The sequence below is a fragment of the Phragmites australis genome, chromosome 4 (assembly GCF_958298935.1).
Source record: "Phragmites australis chromosome 4, lpPhrAust1.1, whole genome shotgun sequence".
Lineage (NCBI taxonomy): Eukaryota > Viridiplantae > Streptophyta > Magnoliopsida > Poales > Poaceae > Phragmites > Phragmites australis.
The window spans coordinates 48,338,540-48,351,769 of record NC_084924.1 but is presented as its reverse complement, the minus strand read 5'-3'; the positions used below and the strand labels follow the sequence as shown (position 1 = coordinate 48,351,769).

At 42.1% G+C, this 13,230-nt stretch overlaps 3 protein-coding genes across 6 annotated transcripts; all 3 read right to left on the bottom strand.

Annotated features, from left to right (window-relative positions):
• Positions 1–2,670: 2,670 nt before the first annotated feature.
• On the bottom strand, positions 2,671–3,895 carry LOC133917010 (uncharacterized). The gene is made up of 2 exons (XM_062360933.1): positions 3,216–3,895; positions 2,671–3,119 (listed from the first exon to the last, which is right to left on the bottom strand). Exons 1-2 carry the CDS (start codon positions 3,630–3,632, stop codon positions 3,030–3,032), a joined length of 507 nt encoding a protein of 168 aa, XP_062216917.1. The 5' UTR covers positions 3,633–3,895; the 3' UTR covers positions 2,671–3,029.
• Positions 3,896–5,156: 1,261 nt separating this feature from the next.
• On the bottom strand, positions 5,157–6,967 carry LOC133917007 (uncharacterized). Its single transcript, XM_062360929.1, has 2 exons — positions 6,732–6,967; positions 5,157–5,570 (listed from the first exon to the last, which is right to left on the bottom strand). Exons 1-2 carry the CDS (start codon positions 6,932–6,934, stop codon positions 5,294–5,296), a joined length of 480 nt encoding a protein of 159 aa, XP_062216913.1. The 5' UTR covers positions 6,935–6,967; the 3' UTR covers positions 5,157–5,293.
• A 2,028-nt stretch (positions 6,968–8,995) lies between these two features.
• On the bottom strand, positions 8,996–13,027 carry LOC133917006 (DNA polymerase delta small subunit-like). 4 transcript variants are annotated; one of them, XM_062360928.1, is made up of 14 exons: positions 12,583–12,712; positions 12,189–12,471; positions 11,762–11,868; positions 11,544–11,667; positions 11,358–11,462; positions 11,143–11,258; positions 10,975–11,058; positions 10,819–10,887; positions 10,657–10,728; positions 10,464–10,555; positions 10,257–10,384; positions 9,982–10,083; positions 9,851–9,918; positions 8,996–9,544 (listed from the first exon to the last, which is right to left on the bottom strand). In XM_062360928.1, the coding sequence occupies exons 3-14, from the start codon at positions 11,801–11,803 to the stop codon at positions 9,473–9,475; spliced, it is 1,074 nt and encodes a 357-aa protein (XP_062216912.1). In that variant the 5' UTR covers positions 11,804–11,868; positions 12,189–12,471; positions 12,583–12,712; the 3' UTR covers positions 8,996–9,472. The 4 variants fall into 4 exon arrangements, with proteins under 4 accessions (XP_062216912.1, XP_062216911.1, XP_062216910.1 ...); XM_062360927.1 differs by having other exon boundaries at positions 12,295–12,471; XM_062360925.1 differs by lacking the exon at positions 12,189–12,471 and adding an exon at positions 12,813–13,027 and having other exon boundaries at positions 8,998–9,544.
• Between the last annotated feature and the right edge of the window lie 203 nt (positions 13,028–13,230).

Genomic DNA, 13,230 nt, shown 5'->3' with positions numbered 1-13,230 from the left:
TGAACATTTCTTAGAGTGGTCTTTCTTCAGATTGTGGGATTGATCTTTATGTTGGAGGCAGCCTTTGCTCTTTTTTGGCCAACCTTATCGCAAGATGGAAATGGACCACGGGTGTGTCTCTGTTGCATTGCAGCTTATCAACCACCGGTAGGGTCGCAATCAGGTCGCTTCAGTTGGCCGAAGAATGTGCATCTGGTTCCACCCCAACTCATCTTCTGCGAATAAATCTACACTTCTCGAGTCCAGTCCTGCTCCGTATTTTTTATTGAGGGATGGAATAATATGTTAGTGGAGTATTGTTCGCGTTCTTCAACAAAAATATATCTTGAGAAATAATTTTAGGCAGAAGGTATTAGTATTACTACCATGTTAGGATAGGTATCAAGACTTCAAAGCCACAGCTTATTGTTACACTTCGTGCATATATAACAGAGCCGGGGGGGGGGGGGGGATCGACATGAATAGACAGGTTCGTCGTCCCAGGGCCTGCACTTGTTCATCCCAACAGAAATTATTCAGGACAATGCTATTCCTACATACACTAATTGTTTTGTCTGGATGAGAGAAACTGTTCTGGCAACAACGTTTTTGGGTTTGAATCAAACTTTATCCGATGCACACAGATACTTAGGGGTGATTGGTTACCCGTATCTAGATTTCGACTCGATAAACATATATAATCTTATAGAGAAACGTGTTTAGTTACTTGTATATACTATTTCAGTTTGTCCTAACGGATGCAAATTTATGTTCGTAGTCTGACCCCGAAGAAAAACTCAATGGCCTAGTAGATACGTGCTTTTGTATTTGCTCATGCAGACGAATTCACTTACCAATTACAAAATTACATTTATACGTGCAATTAATCAGAATTTCAGCTCTTATATTCGCTCATACGACCTCAAATTCAATTAACTAAATAAAAACTCAACTCGAACTATACATACAGATATATCTAATCAAATACTTTATTTTTAACATTTTTATATGCCCTCAACTTATTTCCTCTCGATATACGTATAGGATCGATATAAGCAATAGGACAAACAAGCCATCAATCACACCCTTAATCAACAAGCGTTTCCTTTTCCTCGTTCCCGAAAAAACAGCGCGTATCCCGTATACACCAATCGAATTCAGCCAAACGCCCAGGTTTCGTGCTGCAAAAGTCAATCATGAATGTGACACTTGGTTCCTCGATACTCTATAGCGTCGATACTATATGGCTTACAAACAAACCATTCACGAAGGATTTCTTTCACCAAAAACTGACGATTTCTAAGCTCCGTTCGGGCGGCCTGTATGATGTTCAATAATAACATATAATAGAACCAAATCTTAACCAAGACGTACTACGATCCAGAGCTAAGATAAGCACCACGAAATTGAATTATTCCGGTTGATCCCACCAGGTCTCATCGCTGCTTTGCTAAAAGCGAAAGGGGGGTCGGGAAGGCCCAGCCAACCTATCCGCTGCCATTTCGGGTGGCAGGATGGGAAAGGCTCAGCTCGCTCGACGTGAAAGCTACGAGAAAGACGCGATCGTTCGTGCGGCCTCGCGTTCCTTCTCATGCAAGCAGCCGCCAGCCAGTGGGTGCGCCGTCCGGAAGGGCCAAATCAGCGGCTCTTTTTCCCTGTGGAATCCGGTGTCGCCCGGGCGCCCATGATGTATTTTGGCCGCTAGGACGGAAGCGATGCTTCTCTCGGATTAGCCTAACAGTCCGTGCCAACTCAAGCGAGTGCGCCAATTGTAACTTTGGAGCAATCTACTTAGCGGCAACTCTATACTCACTTTGACCATAAATATATGTTATTTTAAAAATATTTAGTCAAACTTTTAAAACTTTAATTAAGAACAGCTTTTAAAATATTTAGTTTGTAAATCTTAAAACTATAGGTGTAGATTTGTGTTAAAAATGTTTTTATAATATCACAAGTTTAATCGATTTTATAAATATATTTTAATCAAAAATAGTGATCAAACATATGTGTTAAAGATTATGTCTTATTTGAATAATATGTATTTATGATTGAAGGGAGTAATTTGTATCGTGTGGATTACGACAGGCAGAGGAATGGTGCGTATCGACGTGTCCTGTTTTGCTTCTTGCTTTTAGGTGATTCATACTTTTATTCCAAGTGTCACGCTCTTCGCCGATTGAGAAGTAGGGTTTGCTGATTGATCAATGCACCCGATGTTAAGAGAGGCTCCACACCCACAGGCTCAGAGAAAGAGGAGGGCTTGAGCTCAAAATAATGGTACGTAGTAGTCTGATTGAGTCATGCTTTCTTAGTGAGAGGGGTTTGCTGAGTGCGGAGATACCAGAAAAGAGAAGACCGGATCAATCATTGATCATATCCGCCTTTACCTTTCGGAAGTGCAACCTTGTGTGGAGATACTAGAGAAAACAAAAGTAAGGTCTCGCAAAGATAGATCAAAGGCTGATGATCTCCTGCATGTTCTTCGTAGTAAAGAGCTGAAAGCGCCTTTCCGGCGCATAATCTGAAGCAGAAGCAGAAGGCCTTGCCTGACAACCCGAAAATGCAAGAAAACAAATATCTTTATGTGGATCGGAGGCCCATTATTCCGTTAAGATTAGAGCCCAATAATTAAGAAGGCCTAATCACACACCCTACACCACGGTGGTGCACAGTTATACGCAGTTAAGAGAAGTAAATATGTAACAACAGTACCCATTGAAAGAAATATATATACAACAGTACAAACATTGAATGGTGCAAATCCATTTGCTACGCATTTTTGCAAACTTCAATTTACAGCTTGGTCGCTGAGACGATGATTCATCAAAGCAAAAAACGCAAACGAACAGACGGAAATCACACTGGCAAGTGGCAGGCAAGAACCTGAACTACACAAAGCTAGCTAGTTCACCCCCGTTCTTCCCTGCCATTTTATTCCGCTAATAAATTCTAAAACGAATGCTCAATCCAACGAATTAAACTTTGCAGCAACCAAACCGAGCAGAAGAGCTCGATGAGACGGCCAGCTTGCGTGGCCGAGTATGTGTTTAGACCATGTCGCTGATGAGCAGCACGTGGTTGGTCCGGTGCCTCTCCACGAACATCTTCGACGCACCCGCCACCGTCTTCCTCCACGTCTAGACACGCACGGCAAACCAATCCAGCATTAGCCAATGCCCAACGCAATCAGAAAACATGAGAAAGTCTTAGAACTCGAGAGCCAGCTAGCTCACCCTCTCCAACGCGGCGAGGAGGAGGCCGATCCCGGCGGCGTCGTCGAGCCGCGCGGCCCCGCCCCGGCGGGCCTGGCCCACCGCGCCGCCCCCCTTCCGCGCGGAGGCAGCGGTGGTCGTCGGCAGGAGCAGCCCGGCCCTCCAGTCGGCCGACCCGCCGATGCTCCGCCTCCTCTTGGGCGCCGCCAGCTCCGCCCCCGCCGCAGCGTCGGAGTCCCGCGCGGAGAGCCCCGAGGCGACCCGCCGGGACGAGCGCTTGCGGCGCAGAGCGAGGCTGCGGCGGGGCGGGGTCATCAGGTGGCGCGCGTCCGGGTCGGCGAACTTGCGGAGGAGCTCGTCCGAGGACGCCTTCGCCACGTGCTGCACCGACACCGCGCCCTGCGGTTGCTGCTGTTTCTGCGGCATCGCCGTCGCCATCGGTGGAAGAGATCGAGGACTCGAGAGCGACACAGCAGCTGTCGGCGAGCGGGGATCGAATCGAGTGGAATGGGGAGAGGGGAGTGCATAATGCGCGGGGCCGCGCGGGATTTAAAAGCGTCGTTTTGGGGGGAAGGCGAGGCGAGGGAATGGGGAACGGGCGGAATATAGCCGTTGGGGAGCGCGGGTGCGGGTGGGGTGGATCTCACGTGCCGTGCGACGTTGGCGGGCGCGGGGTGAGGTCGGCAGCGTACTGTACTGCACCTGCGCGGTAAGCTGATCTGTTCACTGAGATGCGAAACAAATTTTATAGAAATTAAAAAAATATATCTTTTTTAAATAATATGGGTTCATTCTCTCATCTTTTTATCTAGCTATTAAATCACATAATGAATAATATATATAAAATCCTATAAAAATCTTTCTAAAAAGATCTTATAAAATTTACTTCCTATTCAATAGACCACAAACTAACTATACATATAACATAGCTGCTGATACATAGGTTTTATTGGATGACATAGTTACTCACGTAGACGTCACGTATTAACTGCGTTACGCGTGCAGGTACATCCTCCGCGTGGGGTGAGCCGAGCGTGTTTTCACTGCAGCATTTTTATTTCTCCCGTGAGCAAAAACGGCAGGAAATCTGTCAGTCTGTTCAGGTTTCGGGCCGTTGGATGATCACCTCGTGACGACAGCGATGGGACGAATGGTTAGGTGGTGATGAACAGTGATCTGGGGCAGTCATGGAGTTTCCAACAAGTGTACCAGTTTCTCCCTGCTGCTTTTTTTTTCAGTCAGAGCTTAAGGGAAGATTTCTGTTCTCGTGTCATCCAGGTACAGCAGCTGTAAAGGAATGTTGCTTTCCTCGCAAAAAAAAAAAAGTATAGGAATGTTGCAGAGCGGTAATTTTGGTTGATTGGCTCCTGCTAAGCATCCATTCGTGCAGTGGAGAAATGATTTTGCAGTAACGAACTTTGTCCAGGAATTTGTGCAGGTGGATATTTACATTTAACTGTTGATTCCGGCATGAATAATCATGGGCATTCCAATCTCCAGAATGAATTGTTTAGAGAACTCAGACTGCATACTGTTTCCAACAGATGGAAAACAAAGCCACCTTAAGACCTGACATGTACGAAATGCAGTTATAGTTGCACGAATAGCTGCAAGAGTTACAAGCCCACAGTATAGTGATGTAACGTGTTGATGAGTTCAAATCAGAATTGTTTCAAATTAAGAAAGAAAAAAACAGATTGTGTGCTTGTACACCGGCAGCAAGAAAAAGGGCATGCGACAAAGAGTTTTGCTTTGCAACCTAGAAAAAACTGAATTGGCCAGGATAAGCTTACATGTCTAGGGGACTAGGGGTACCAATATTCGGCAAGTATTATTAACTTAACTAGGTAGTTTCACTTGTAAACCCTGTTATTCAGAAGAAGAAATGGAACCCAAGCACTGTCTCCAACAGATGACAACACGGAACACAATTATCCAGCAAAAGTGGAAATTATCCATGACTTCAGCTAAAATAATAGCAGCAAATGCAATTATTCAAGGATTAAGAAATGACAGCATAGAATACAATGATCCAAGACTGTGAGTCGACAACAAGTATATACAACTGAAAAGGTGCAGAACTACCCTAAATTGACCTACTAAGATTTTGCAGCACCAAAAGCCAAACCAACAATCCAGGTGATGATTGATCCAATTGCCCAGAAGACTAGAAGAAACACAATAACACCTGCCAGAATAGTCAGGACAGGTGGGCCATCTGAAGAACTCGAGGCGTCATCGCTGGAGTTGCTCTGTTTTGTAGCATTGCTAGAAGAATCTCTCTCTGAAGCAAATAGAGCTTGCTTCTTGTGCTGAGTCCACAAGCTTATTGCATTCTCAAGCCCATGAAAATTTCTTGCCAAAGGAGTACTATGCCTGCAGTGGAAAATAGCAAGAGTGGCAGCTCTAAGAACGCAAGTAGTCGTTGCCATTTGCCAAGTCACTAGATATGACATGCAAGTTGCAGTGCACAAGTTCTATGATGGCACCATAGAGCTTTTTAGAGAGAGAGGGGAATCCAAAGTGTACTCTAAAAAAAGTTCTATGATTGCATTCCATACAAAGACAACTTATGCATATAATATATGGGCTCAAATGCTCAATCAACTTTGGTGTCCTGACTCAAATAGCTAGCTCAAATATGTGTATATGACCATGTCATTGCACATGAAAATGGACATTCTATGCTCTTAAGTCCTATCAACCGTTAAGAAAAAAGACTCAGCTTTGCCCAGAGGCACAAGTAGGAACATGAGGATGTGATAACTAAAACTGCATGCTGCATGCATGACCCTCATCATCAAATAAGTTAAAAGACAGCATTGCTTCACTAGAATGTCACTGTGATGTTTTACATACCACATAACTAGTAAGCACAGCTGCACGGAAATGTTTCTTTTTTTATTTGTACTTGCATCGTTTTATGCGAAGTCACAAATCCGAATACCTGTTTGAATGAGGGAAAATTGGTTGGGATTAAGTTCATCTTAAAACTGAAATCCAGCAGAATTCTCCTCATACAAACAGGTGTAGCGTTTTTGAAATTGCCAAATTGATGCAAGAGAGAATATAAACAACTTAAATTGTACCAAAACTTGTAGCCCTGTTTGAGTTTGGTATCAATACACCATGGAGAATGGGTAGCTCACTACATATAATCTATGCAGTCCCTAACCATAGATATTCAACTTCTGCATACTGAGTGGCACAAACACACCATTCTAGCACTAACACAGCAGTACAGTTTTCTTAAGAACTACGGCTTAGAAATAGCAAGCTGAAAACGTATCTAATCAATTCGTTCAGGTCATTTCTGTATCGGCAAAATCATGTATTTATACATCATAAATTGCCCCCCACCCCCCTTATGAACTCCAGATCATTAGTGGTAAATTGTGTCCCCGGATACTTGGATCCAATCATCCGATAGGGTTAACGAAGCAGACGACGACAGCAAAACCAAGCAAGACGTGTAATCTTTCCGGCAAATGCCCATGAAAACCGTGGCGTGGTAGGGGAAGAGGAGGGTATACGCACCTGCAGCAATGGAGGGCGACGCGGGCGGTTCGGTGCGGGACCACGGAGGCTGCAAAGGCGTTCGGCGGGAGCCGGCGGGGACGGGGCCAGAGAGTCGGGAGAAACGGAAGGGTAGCGGGGAGGTGGGGGGAGATGGCGGCCATGGCGAAGAGGGGAAGCGGAAGAGAACAGGCGGCCGCGGGCACTAAAGAATGTGAGGACATAGATCTGATGCCTTTTTTTGTCAGTTTGCACCGGTGACATGTGGCCACACGAGTTGTGAACTTTGTGATTTGTTGTCGGTGTGAGTTTTGCCCTTATGATTATATATGTAAGCTGAGGAGAAATAATTTAAGTGGAGTTATATTTATTAAAAATAATAATATTTAGTTAGTTGTATTTGTCTAGATAGTTAAGTTGTATTTCTGTTCGGTTGATCAAATATGAAGTTATATAAGCGGAGCTAAAAGTTGAGATTGTGATTGTTTACTTGTATGAAAATAATTTTATAATACTGAGGTCATCTCCAAGAGAGTCCTCAAATCTCCCTTTTCCAGTGCTACAGTGTTTTGCGGTCTACTGTAGTACTGGAAATTCATCTCCAACAGATTCTTTATCCAGTGCTACAGTGCTGATACAGTAGGAAAAATAATGGATGTTATAATAGTGATAGGGGATGCTGTAATAGTGTTTTGATGATGAAAATTTAAGGTAGCTGTTGGAGATGGTCTAATAAGTGAGCTCGCCTATACGAACGGATGCAGAAACCTGTACTCATCAGATCAGACTGCGGAGAGAAGCTTTCAAGCTAAGCTACAGACGTACATTTACATTCATCGAGTTAGATTAAAACAATAAATACGGATAGACAAACACATTTATCTTCAAGATTATATATATCTATAAAAACAAGTTACTATTATACAAACAACCAATCACACCTTAATTTTTACTGCTCTCGTATTACTTAGATACTAGTAGCTAGCTACCTGCTGCTACTACCAGGCAGTTTGAAGAACATGGTACAAATTCTAAGCTACCAGATCTTCGATTATTTTTAGATAATAAAAGTATAATTTTTTATCTGTATAAAAAAGATGTTAAAATGTTAAGATATTCAGAATGCATTATTTTTTAAAAAATAAATACTTAAGATCATTTTTAGATAATATAAGTATAATTTTCGTCCTCTGCACTGGGAGCAACTCTAACCAGCTCCGTAAACACCTAGCTATCGTCAAATTTGTCGAGCCGGACGGAAAAGACTTCTCCAACCAGCATCACTACTTTTTACGCTCGGTATCCGCCCAGCTTGCCTCCCCACATTTGGGAGAGCGGAGAGGCTCGCTATCAGCTACGTTCCGTTTGCATAAAAACAGTGCTTCAATTTCCCTCTTTCTATTTAAAACAGTTGTATTTTGTTACTTCAAAATTCTAAAATTTTGTGTACATGTTCCATAATTCATGTGCAACCCACTTTAATTAGATTCACTAAAACAACTGTGTAGAATTTAAACTAAAATTCTTCAAAAAAGACTACTTTTATAAATTCTAACAATTGTTAGTACTCAAATAAATTTCTAAAAATCTTAGAAAATTTATTAATATTGTTCTTATGTGATGAACTAATTTTTAAAATTATTTGCCGCCTTAAATTATATGGTGAAAAAATAAGTTTCTTTGTAATGCCCTATTTATATACATCTTTATCATTTCATACGACATTCTTCTTTTAATTCAATTTGAATTAAAAAATTCAAACATATACAAAATTTAGCCGTTACAAATATCTTTTATTTATAGAATACTAATAAAATATAGATTAGTGCAATTTAGTGAGCGAGATTTAAGAAATCGGTTGGAACGTGTAGAGAAATAGAGAGAGAATATTTTGAAAAGACTCTCTATATGAAGATATAGAGAGCGAGATTTAGAAAATGCACCAACAATAGGAGGACATTTAGGATATACATAGCTTTTTTTAAAAAAAATACATGTATATTCGGGTATCGAATTTGGATGGCCTAGACGTGCATCCACATCCTCAATATGCTTTAGTTATTTGAAGTTATAATACTTGGGTTGAGCCTCATGCGGCTATTCACACTGAATTTCATTGAAAATTATACTATCTGTTGTAAAATTTCTATGAAATATCTATATCCCAAAGAAAGCCTTAAAGTTATGCAAGCGGCATAGCATTGCTCATTTAAGTTGAAATGCATACATGTTGATCTGCACAGTATGTAAAATTTGGAATTATTACTTTCGTGTCCACAACTCCACATTTGTTTTTATTAATTACTCGATCTACTGACACCTGATGAACGCCTCTAATTTGATCCCCTGATCTATGTTACTCCACTGTTTGATACTCTGATCTGCATCTGCTCTTCCATTCACAGATACTACACAAGAACACAACTGATGACACGAAAGAATCTAATGAATGAGCTGATGGAGACTGGGAAAGAAGCACGAGCTTCTATTTGATTGGTACACACTGTCCAGCCTCAGTTTCAGCTTTGGCTACAACAAATTGTATTCGGCAGTTATATCAACAGATCTAATTGATAAAACCTAAGGTCATCATACATCTAATAAATAACCGTTCAGGTACAAATACATTCTTTCGAGGTAGGTCTTTCCATGAGCCCCTGGGTTCCGATAGTTCCCTCATGAAAGCTTCAACCCCTGCGCTGGTCCAGGACTAGGCTGCCCTTGGTAGCATGCTACACCGAGGTCTTTTGGACTTCATACGATCAGACCATACTCAGGGAATCAAAGCTTGTTGAGAAACTCAAAGTGCTGCATTCCAGGTTCCTCAAATTGAGCTGCATAATAAGATATTTTTATTACCAACTAATCTCGTTATATCAACGAGAATTAATGTAAACAAGGAAAAGATCAAAGTAAAGCAAAGGTAAATTCCTCTTTTTCTATGTCTCAACCTTCCATAAAAGGAAAACAGGGGCATATTTTTTAGCTTCTCAAAAAAAAAAAAATCTTGTGCGTGTATGGCTATTGTGTAAAAGTAACAAATGTCTGAATCAAGAATAGGTCTCCTTAGTCATCGGTCCTTAGTAGATTACCAAGATAACCGAAGTAGATCTACTGGTTTCAGGCATATAAGTACATACCATCACAGCAACTCCACTATCAGAGAATCTCGGAATGCAGATTAGCCTCACTTTTTGTTTTTCTTGCCCTGGATAACAAGGAGGGTAAGTTGGGTACTGAAACAACATATGAAGCTTACATGAAGTACTACCTTCCAATAATCGAGTTTCATATTTATCTTGATTCCCAATGAAGTAGACGTGGGGGCAACTTTCAACAAGGAAAGGATCCTTGTCTGTGTATGGATAACATCCTGAATAAAACAGATTATGAGAATGGACTTCTAGCTTTGGATCATACAATTACCATAAATGATCATCAAATCAATCATGAAATTCACATACAAAAAATGGATTACAATAATACTTTTGACCCAACAATCTTTGACAGTTGACATGCCAAATTGGGCTGGAGATGAAGAGTTACCTAGGCTGTTCGGAGCAGTCGGAGCAAGATGGCGCCATTTCAGTGTTCTTTCCATGAATTCCAGCTTGTCCTTGGCATCAAAGTACTTGTAGAGGTCATCTATGTTCTGGCCAGATGTTCCAATAAACCTACATATATAATTTTCTTGCATCAAAATCTCCAAGTTACTTTAATCTTGAGGGAAGCCAAAGGAGAGCTGACACTCACTGGACACTGTCAAGCTCAAATTGATGGGGATTTGAACATGACGAAAAAGTATTGTAGGTGGATGCCCCAGAGAAAAGGCATCTATGCAAAGGCTGCAGGTAAGCAAGAGATGAGTTAGCCATACATGCACAAAACACACACTTGAGTGCTACTAGTACAAATCAACAAGTATTTATACACATCGATATCCCACCTGCTGAGGCAAAGAAAAATTGGCCGGATCATGACATCCTGGCATCATATCTACAGGCAACGATGCCACAAGCTGCAGGACATGGATTGCATCAAGGTCAATGTCAGAGACCAGAACAGTTGCAATGATTAAATTTGATGTAAAATAATTAACAGTTCTAACCTGGGTCAGCATTATATCCAGTTCCTTGATTGGTTCAGCTATCCTGGATTGATCTTTTGATGCCACTGTCTGAAATAATGAAATCAACCGTTAGTACAACATACTAGAGCAACAGGATAAGTGCCACAAAAAACATGTGAAATGCAATGCCATTACCTGACCATTGAAGAACCTTGGAGACATATGTACTGAATTCCCAGCGACCACAACACGTACTATATTTGATGCTATGGTTTGCTCCTGAGTAATTTTCGACAAAGATTATCCAAATTAGTGTCTCAATTGAGTATAATAATTTACACTTTACAAAGACAAATATCATACATTCTCATCACCCAAATGCCCTGTGATATGGTCAATAAGAAGTTGGAACTGCAGAGGATTGAAAGTGCCACTTCCGACACTTAACCCTGAGATGAATACCACATATTTGTCTTCATCTGTAACCGAAGTAAATGCAGTTTCAGAGCAATTTTCTCACCATTAAAATTTGGGAGAAAATGTTGAAAATGAGCACAGGACCATATGGAGAATATTACCTGAGCTAGTCAGTGCAGTTTGAGGAGGAAGCCCAGCCTCAAGAACATCTTCAACAAGAAAGTCGCTGGCACTTGTTTCCTTCCCATGGAGCGCTACTACAACTCCTGTGATAGAAGAAATTGTACAGCAATAATGAAAACCTTGATTGCATTGCTTTTAATTGTCAGCAAAAGTGCCAAACTTACCAGTCACATATGCTGCTGGAGGTATGGCTCCTGCAAGTGTAACTCTTCCGCTTTCATCTTCCAGAATGAGATGATCATCAGGATGCATGAAATTATGCGGTTTGACAAGAGGAATTGCGGACCTCTGGCAAAAGAAAAATAATGCAGAGCTTCCTCAGGTTATTTGGGATAGCAACCATACTTGAAGGCATGTAAAACTAACTTTCATGTTACATTACCTCTTTGGAGTATTCGTCGAGAATGGAAGGCTTCAGCTTCATGTGCTTATATAAAGTTCCTACAACTATGCAATCCTTTCCTTCTTCAAGTCCTAACACTGTAGTGACTGCAACATAGGAAAAAGGTGTGCTTAAACTCTCTCCATGCATAAGCAAACACCTGTTGCATAAATCACTTCCGTGAAGAAATATAACTATAAAACCAAACATCTTTCTTATGTATATGTATAAAATAGTAAATAGTCAACAGATCCAATTTTTTAGTCTCACATTTCTTAAGATTGTGCGTTCATGAGTTACTGACTGACTAATGTTAGTGAATTCGTTTGTGCTACTAGATCAAGTTCAAAGCACCTATCTGACCAAGCAGAAAAGAAAGAAAGCAGCACAAGAGCCATTGATTTGTCACGGAAACTTCACATCCTACCAATAAAGATCTCGGCTAACAGCCAACATCAATACTTTGTGAAAAACATGGACCCCAAATTAGATAGTTGTCAAAATCCTATATCACCAAATGTAGACCAAATCACCGCTAGAGCAGCTCATAAACCCTTCAGCAACACCGAACCACGATCAAGAGACGCTATTCAATACGCCAGCAGCTTCGGGAATTCTAATCTGGACTCAGAAGGGCCTTAAATTCCGCGCCTCCAATTGCAAACCAATTATACTAGCCAAAATCTCCAGGGAGTCACCAAGATCAAAACCTGACGCGACCAACGAGCCACATATCAGCACAGAAACCCTAATTTACCCAATATACTATCACAATCAACCGTAACGAGGAAATGCGAGAGGGGAGGAGAATGGGGCCGGACCAGGGAGTTGCGGCTTCCGGGAGGGGACGAGGGCGTGGAGGAGGTTGCGCATGTAGTGGAGACGCGTGAAGTAGATGTGGCTGTACTGCTGCCCCTGGTACCTCTCCCCCTGGATCGCGTACCTCTCGTCCTGCAGTCCCCAACGCCAAGCTCAGTCCGAACCGAAACCGAAACGAAGGGGGCCGATAAGAGAATGGAGCAGAACGCGGGGGCGAAGAGGCGGTGCTCACGAGGTTTCTGTAGGCGGCTTGCTTCCTCTCCATCGGCATCGGCGGTGGCGGCGAGGGTGGCGGGCGGGGAGCTTGGGAGCCTGGGGTTTGGACTTTGGAGTGGTTTTGCGATTTCTCCGCGTCTGCCGCCCGCGCCCAAATTTATCCGCCAAAATCGTGATTGCGCCAGCAGCGCGCGTGTGCCGCACTCTGCTAGTCTGGTGGCGGCCGACCGGGACGGTATATAAGGGCATCTAAAATGGGTGCTTAGAGGAGAGTTTAAGGTCAAACTGAAAGTGTCTAGAGGGGGTGAATAGTCTTTTCTGAAAATTAAAATTAAAACAACGGATTAAATCTGCCGGATACTCCAGTCTGGTCCGGAGTATCCGGTCTATACAAGAATTCTAGAACAACTATAAATTAAAATAAGTAGCTAGAA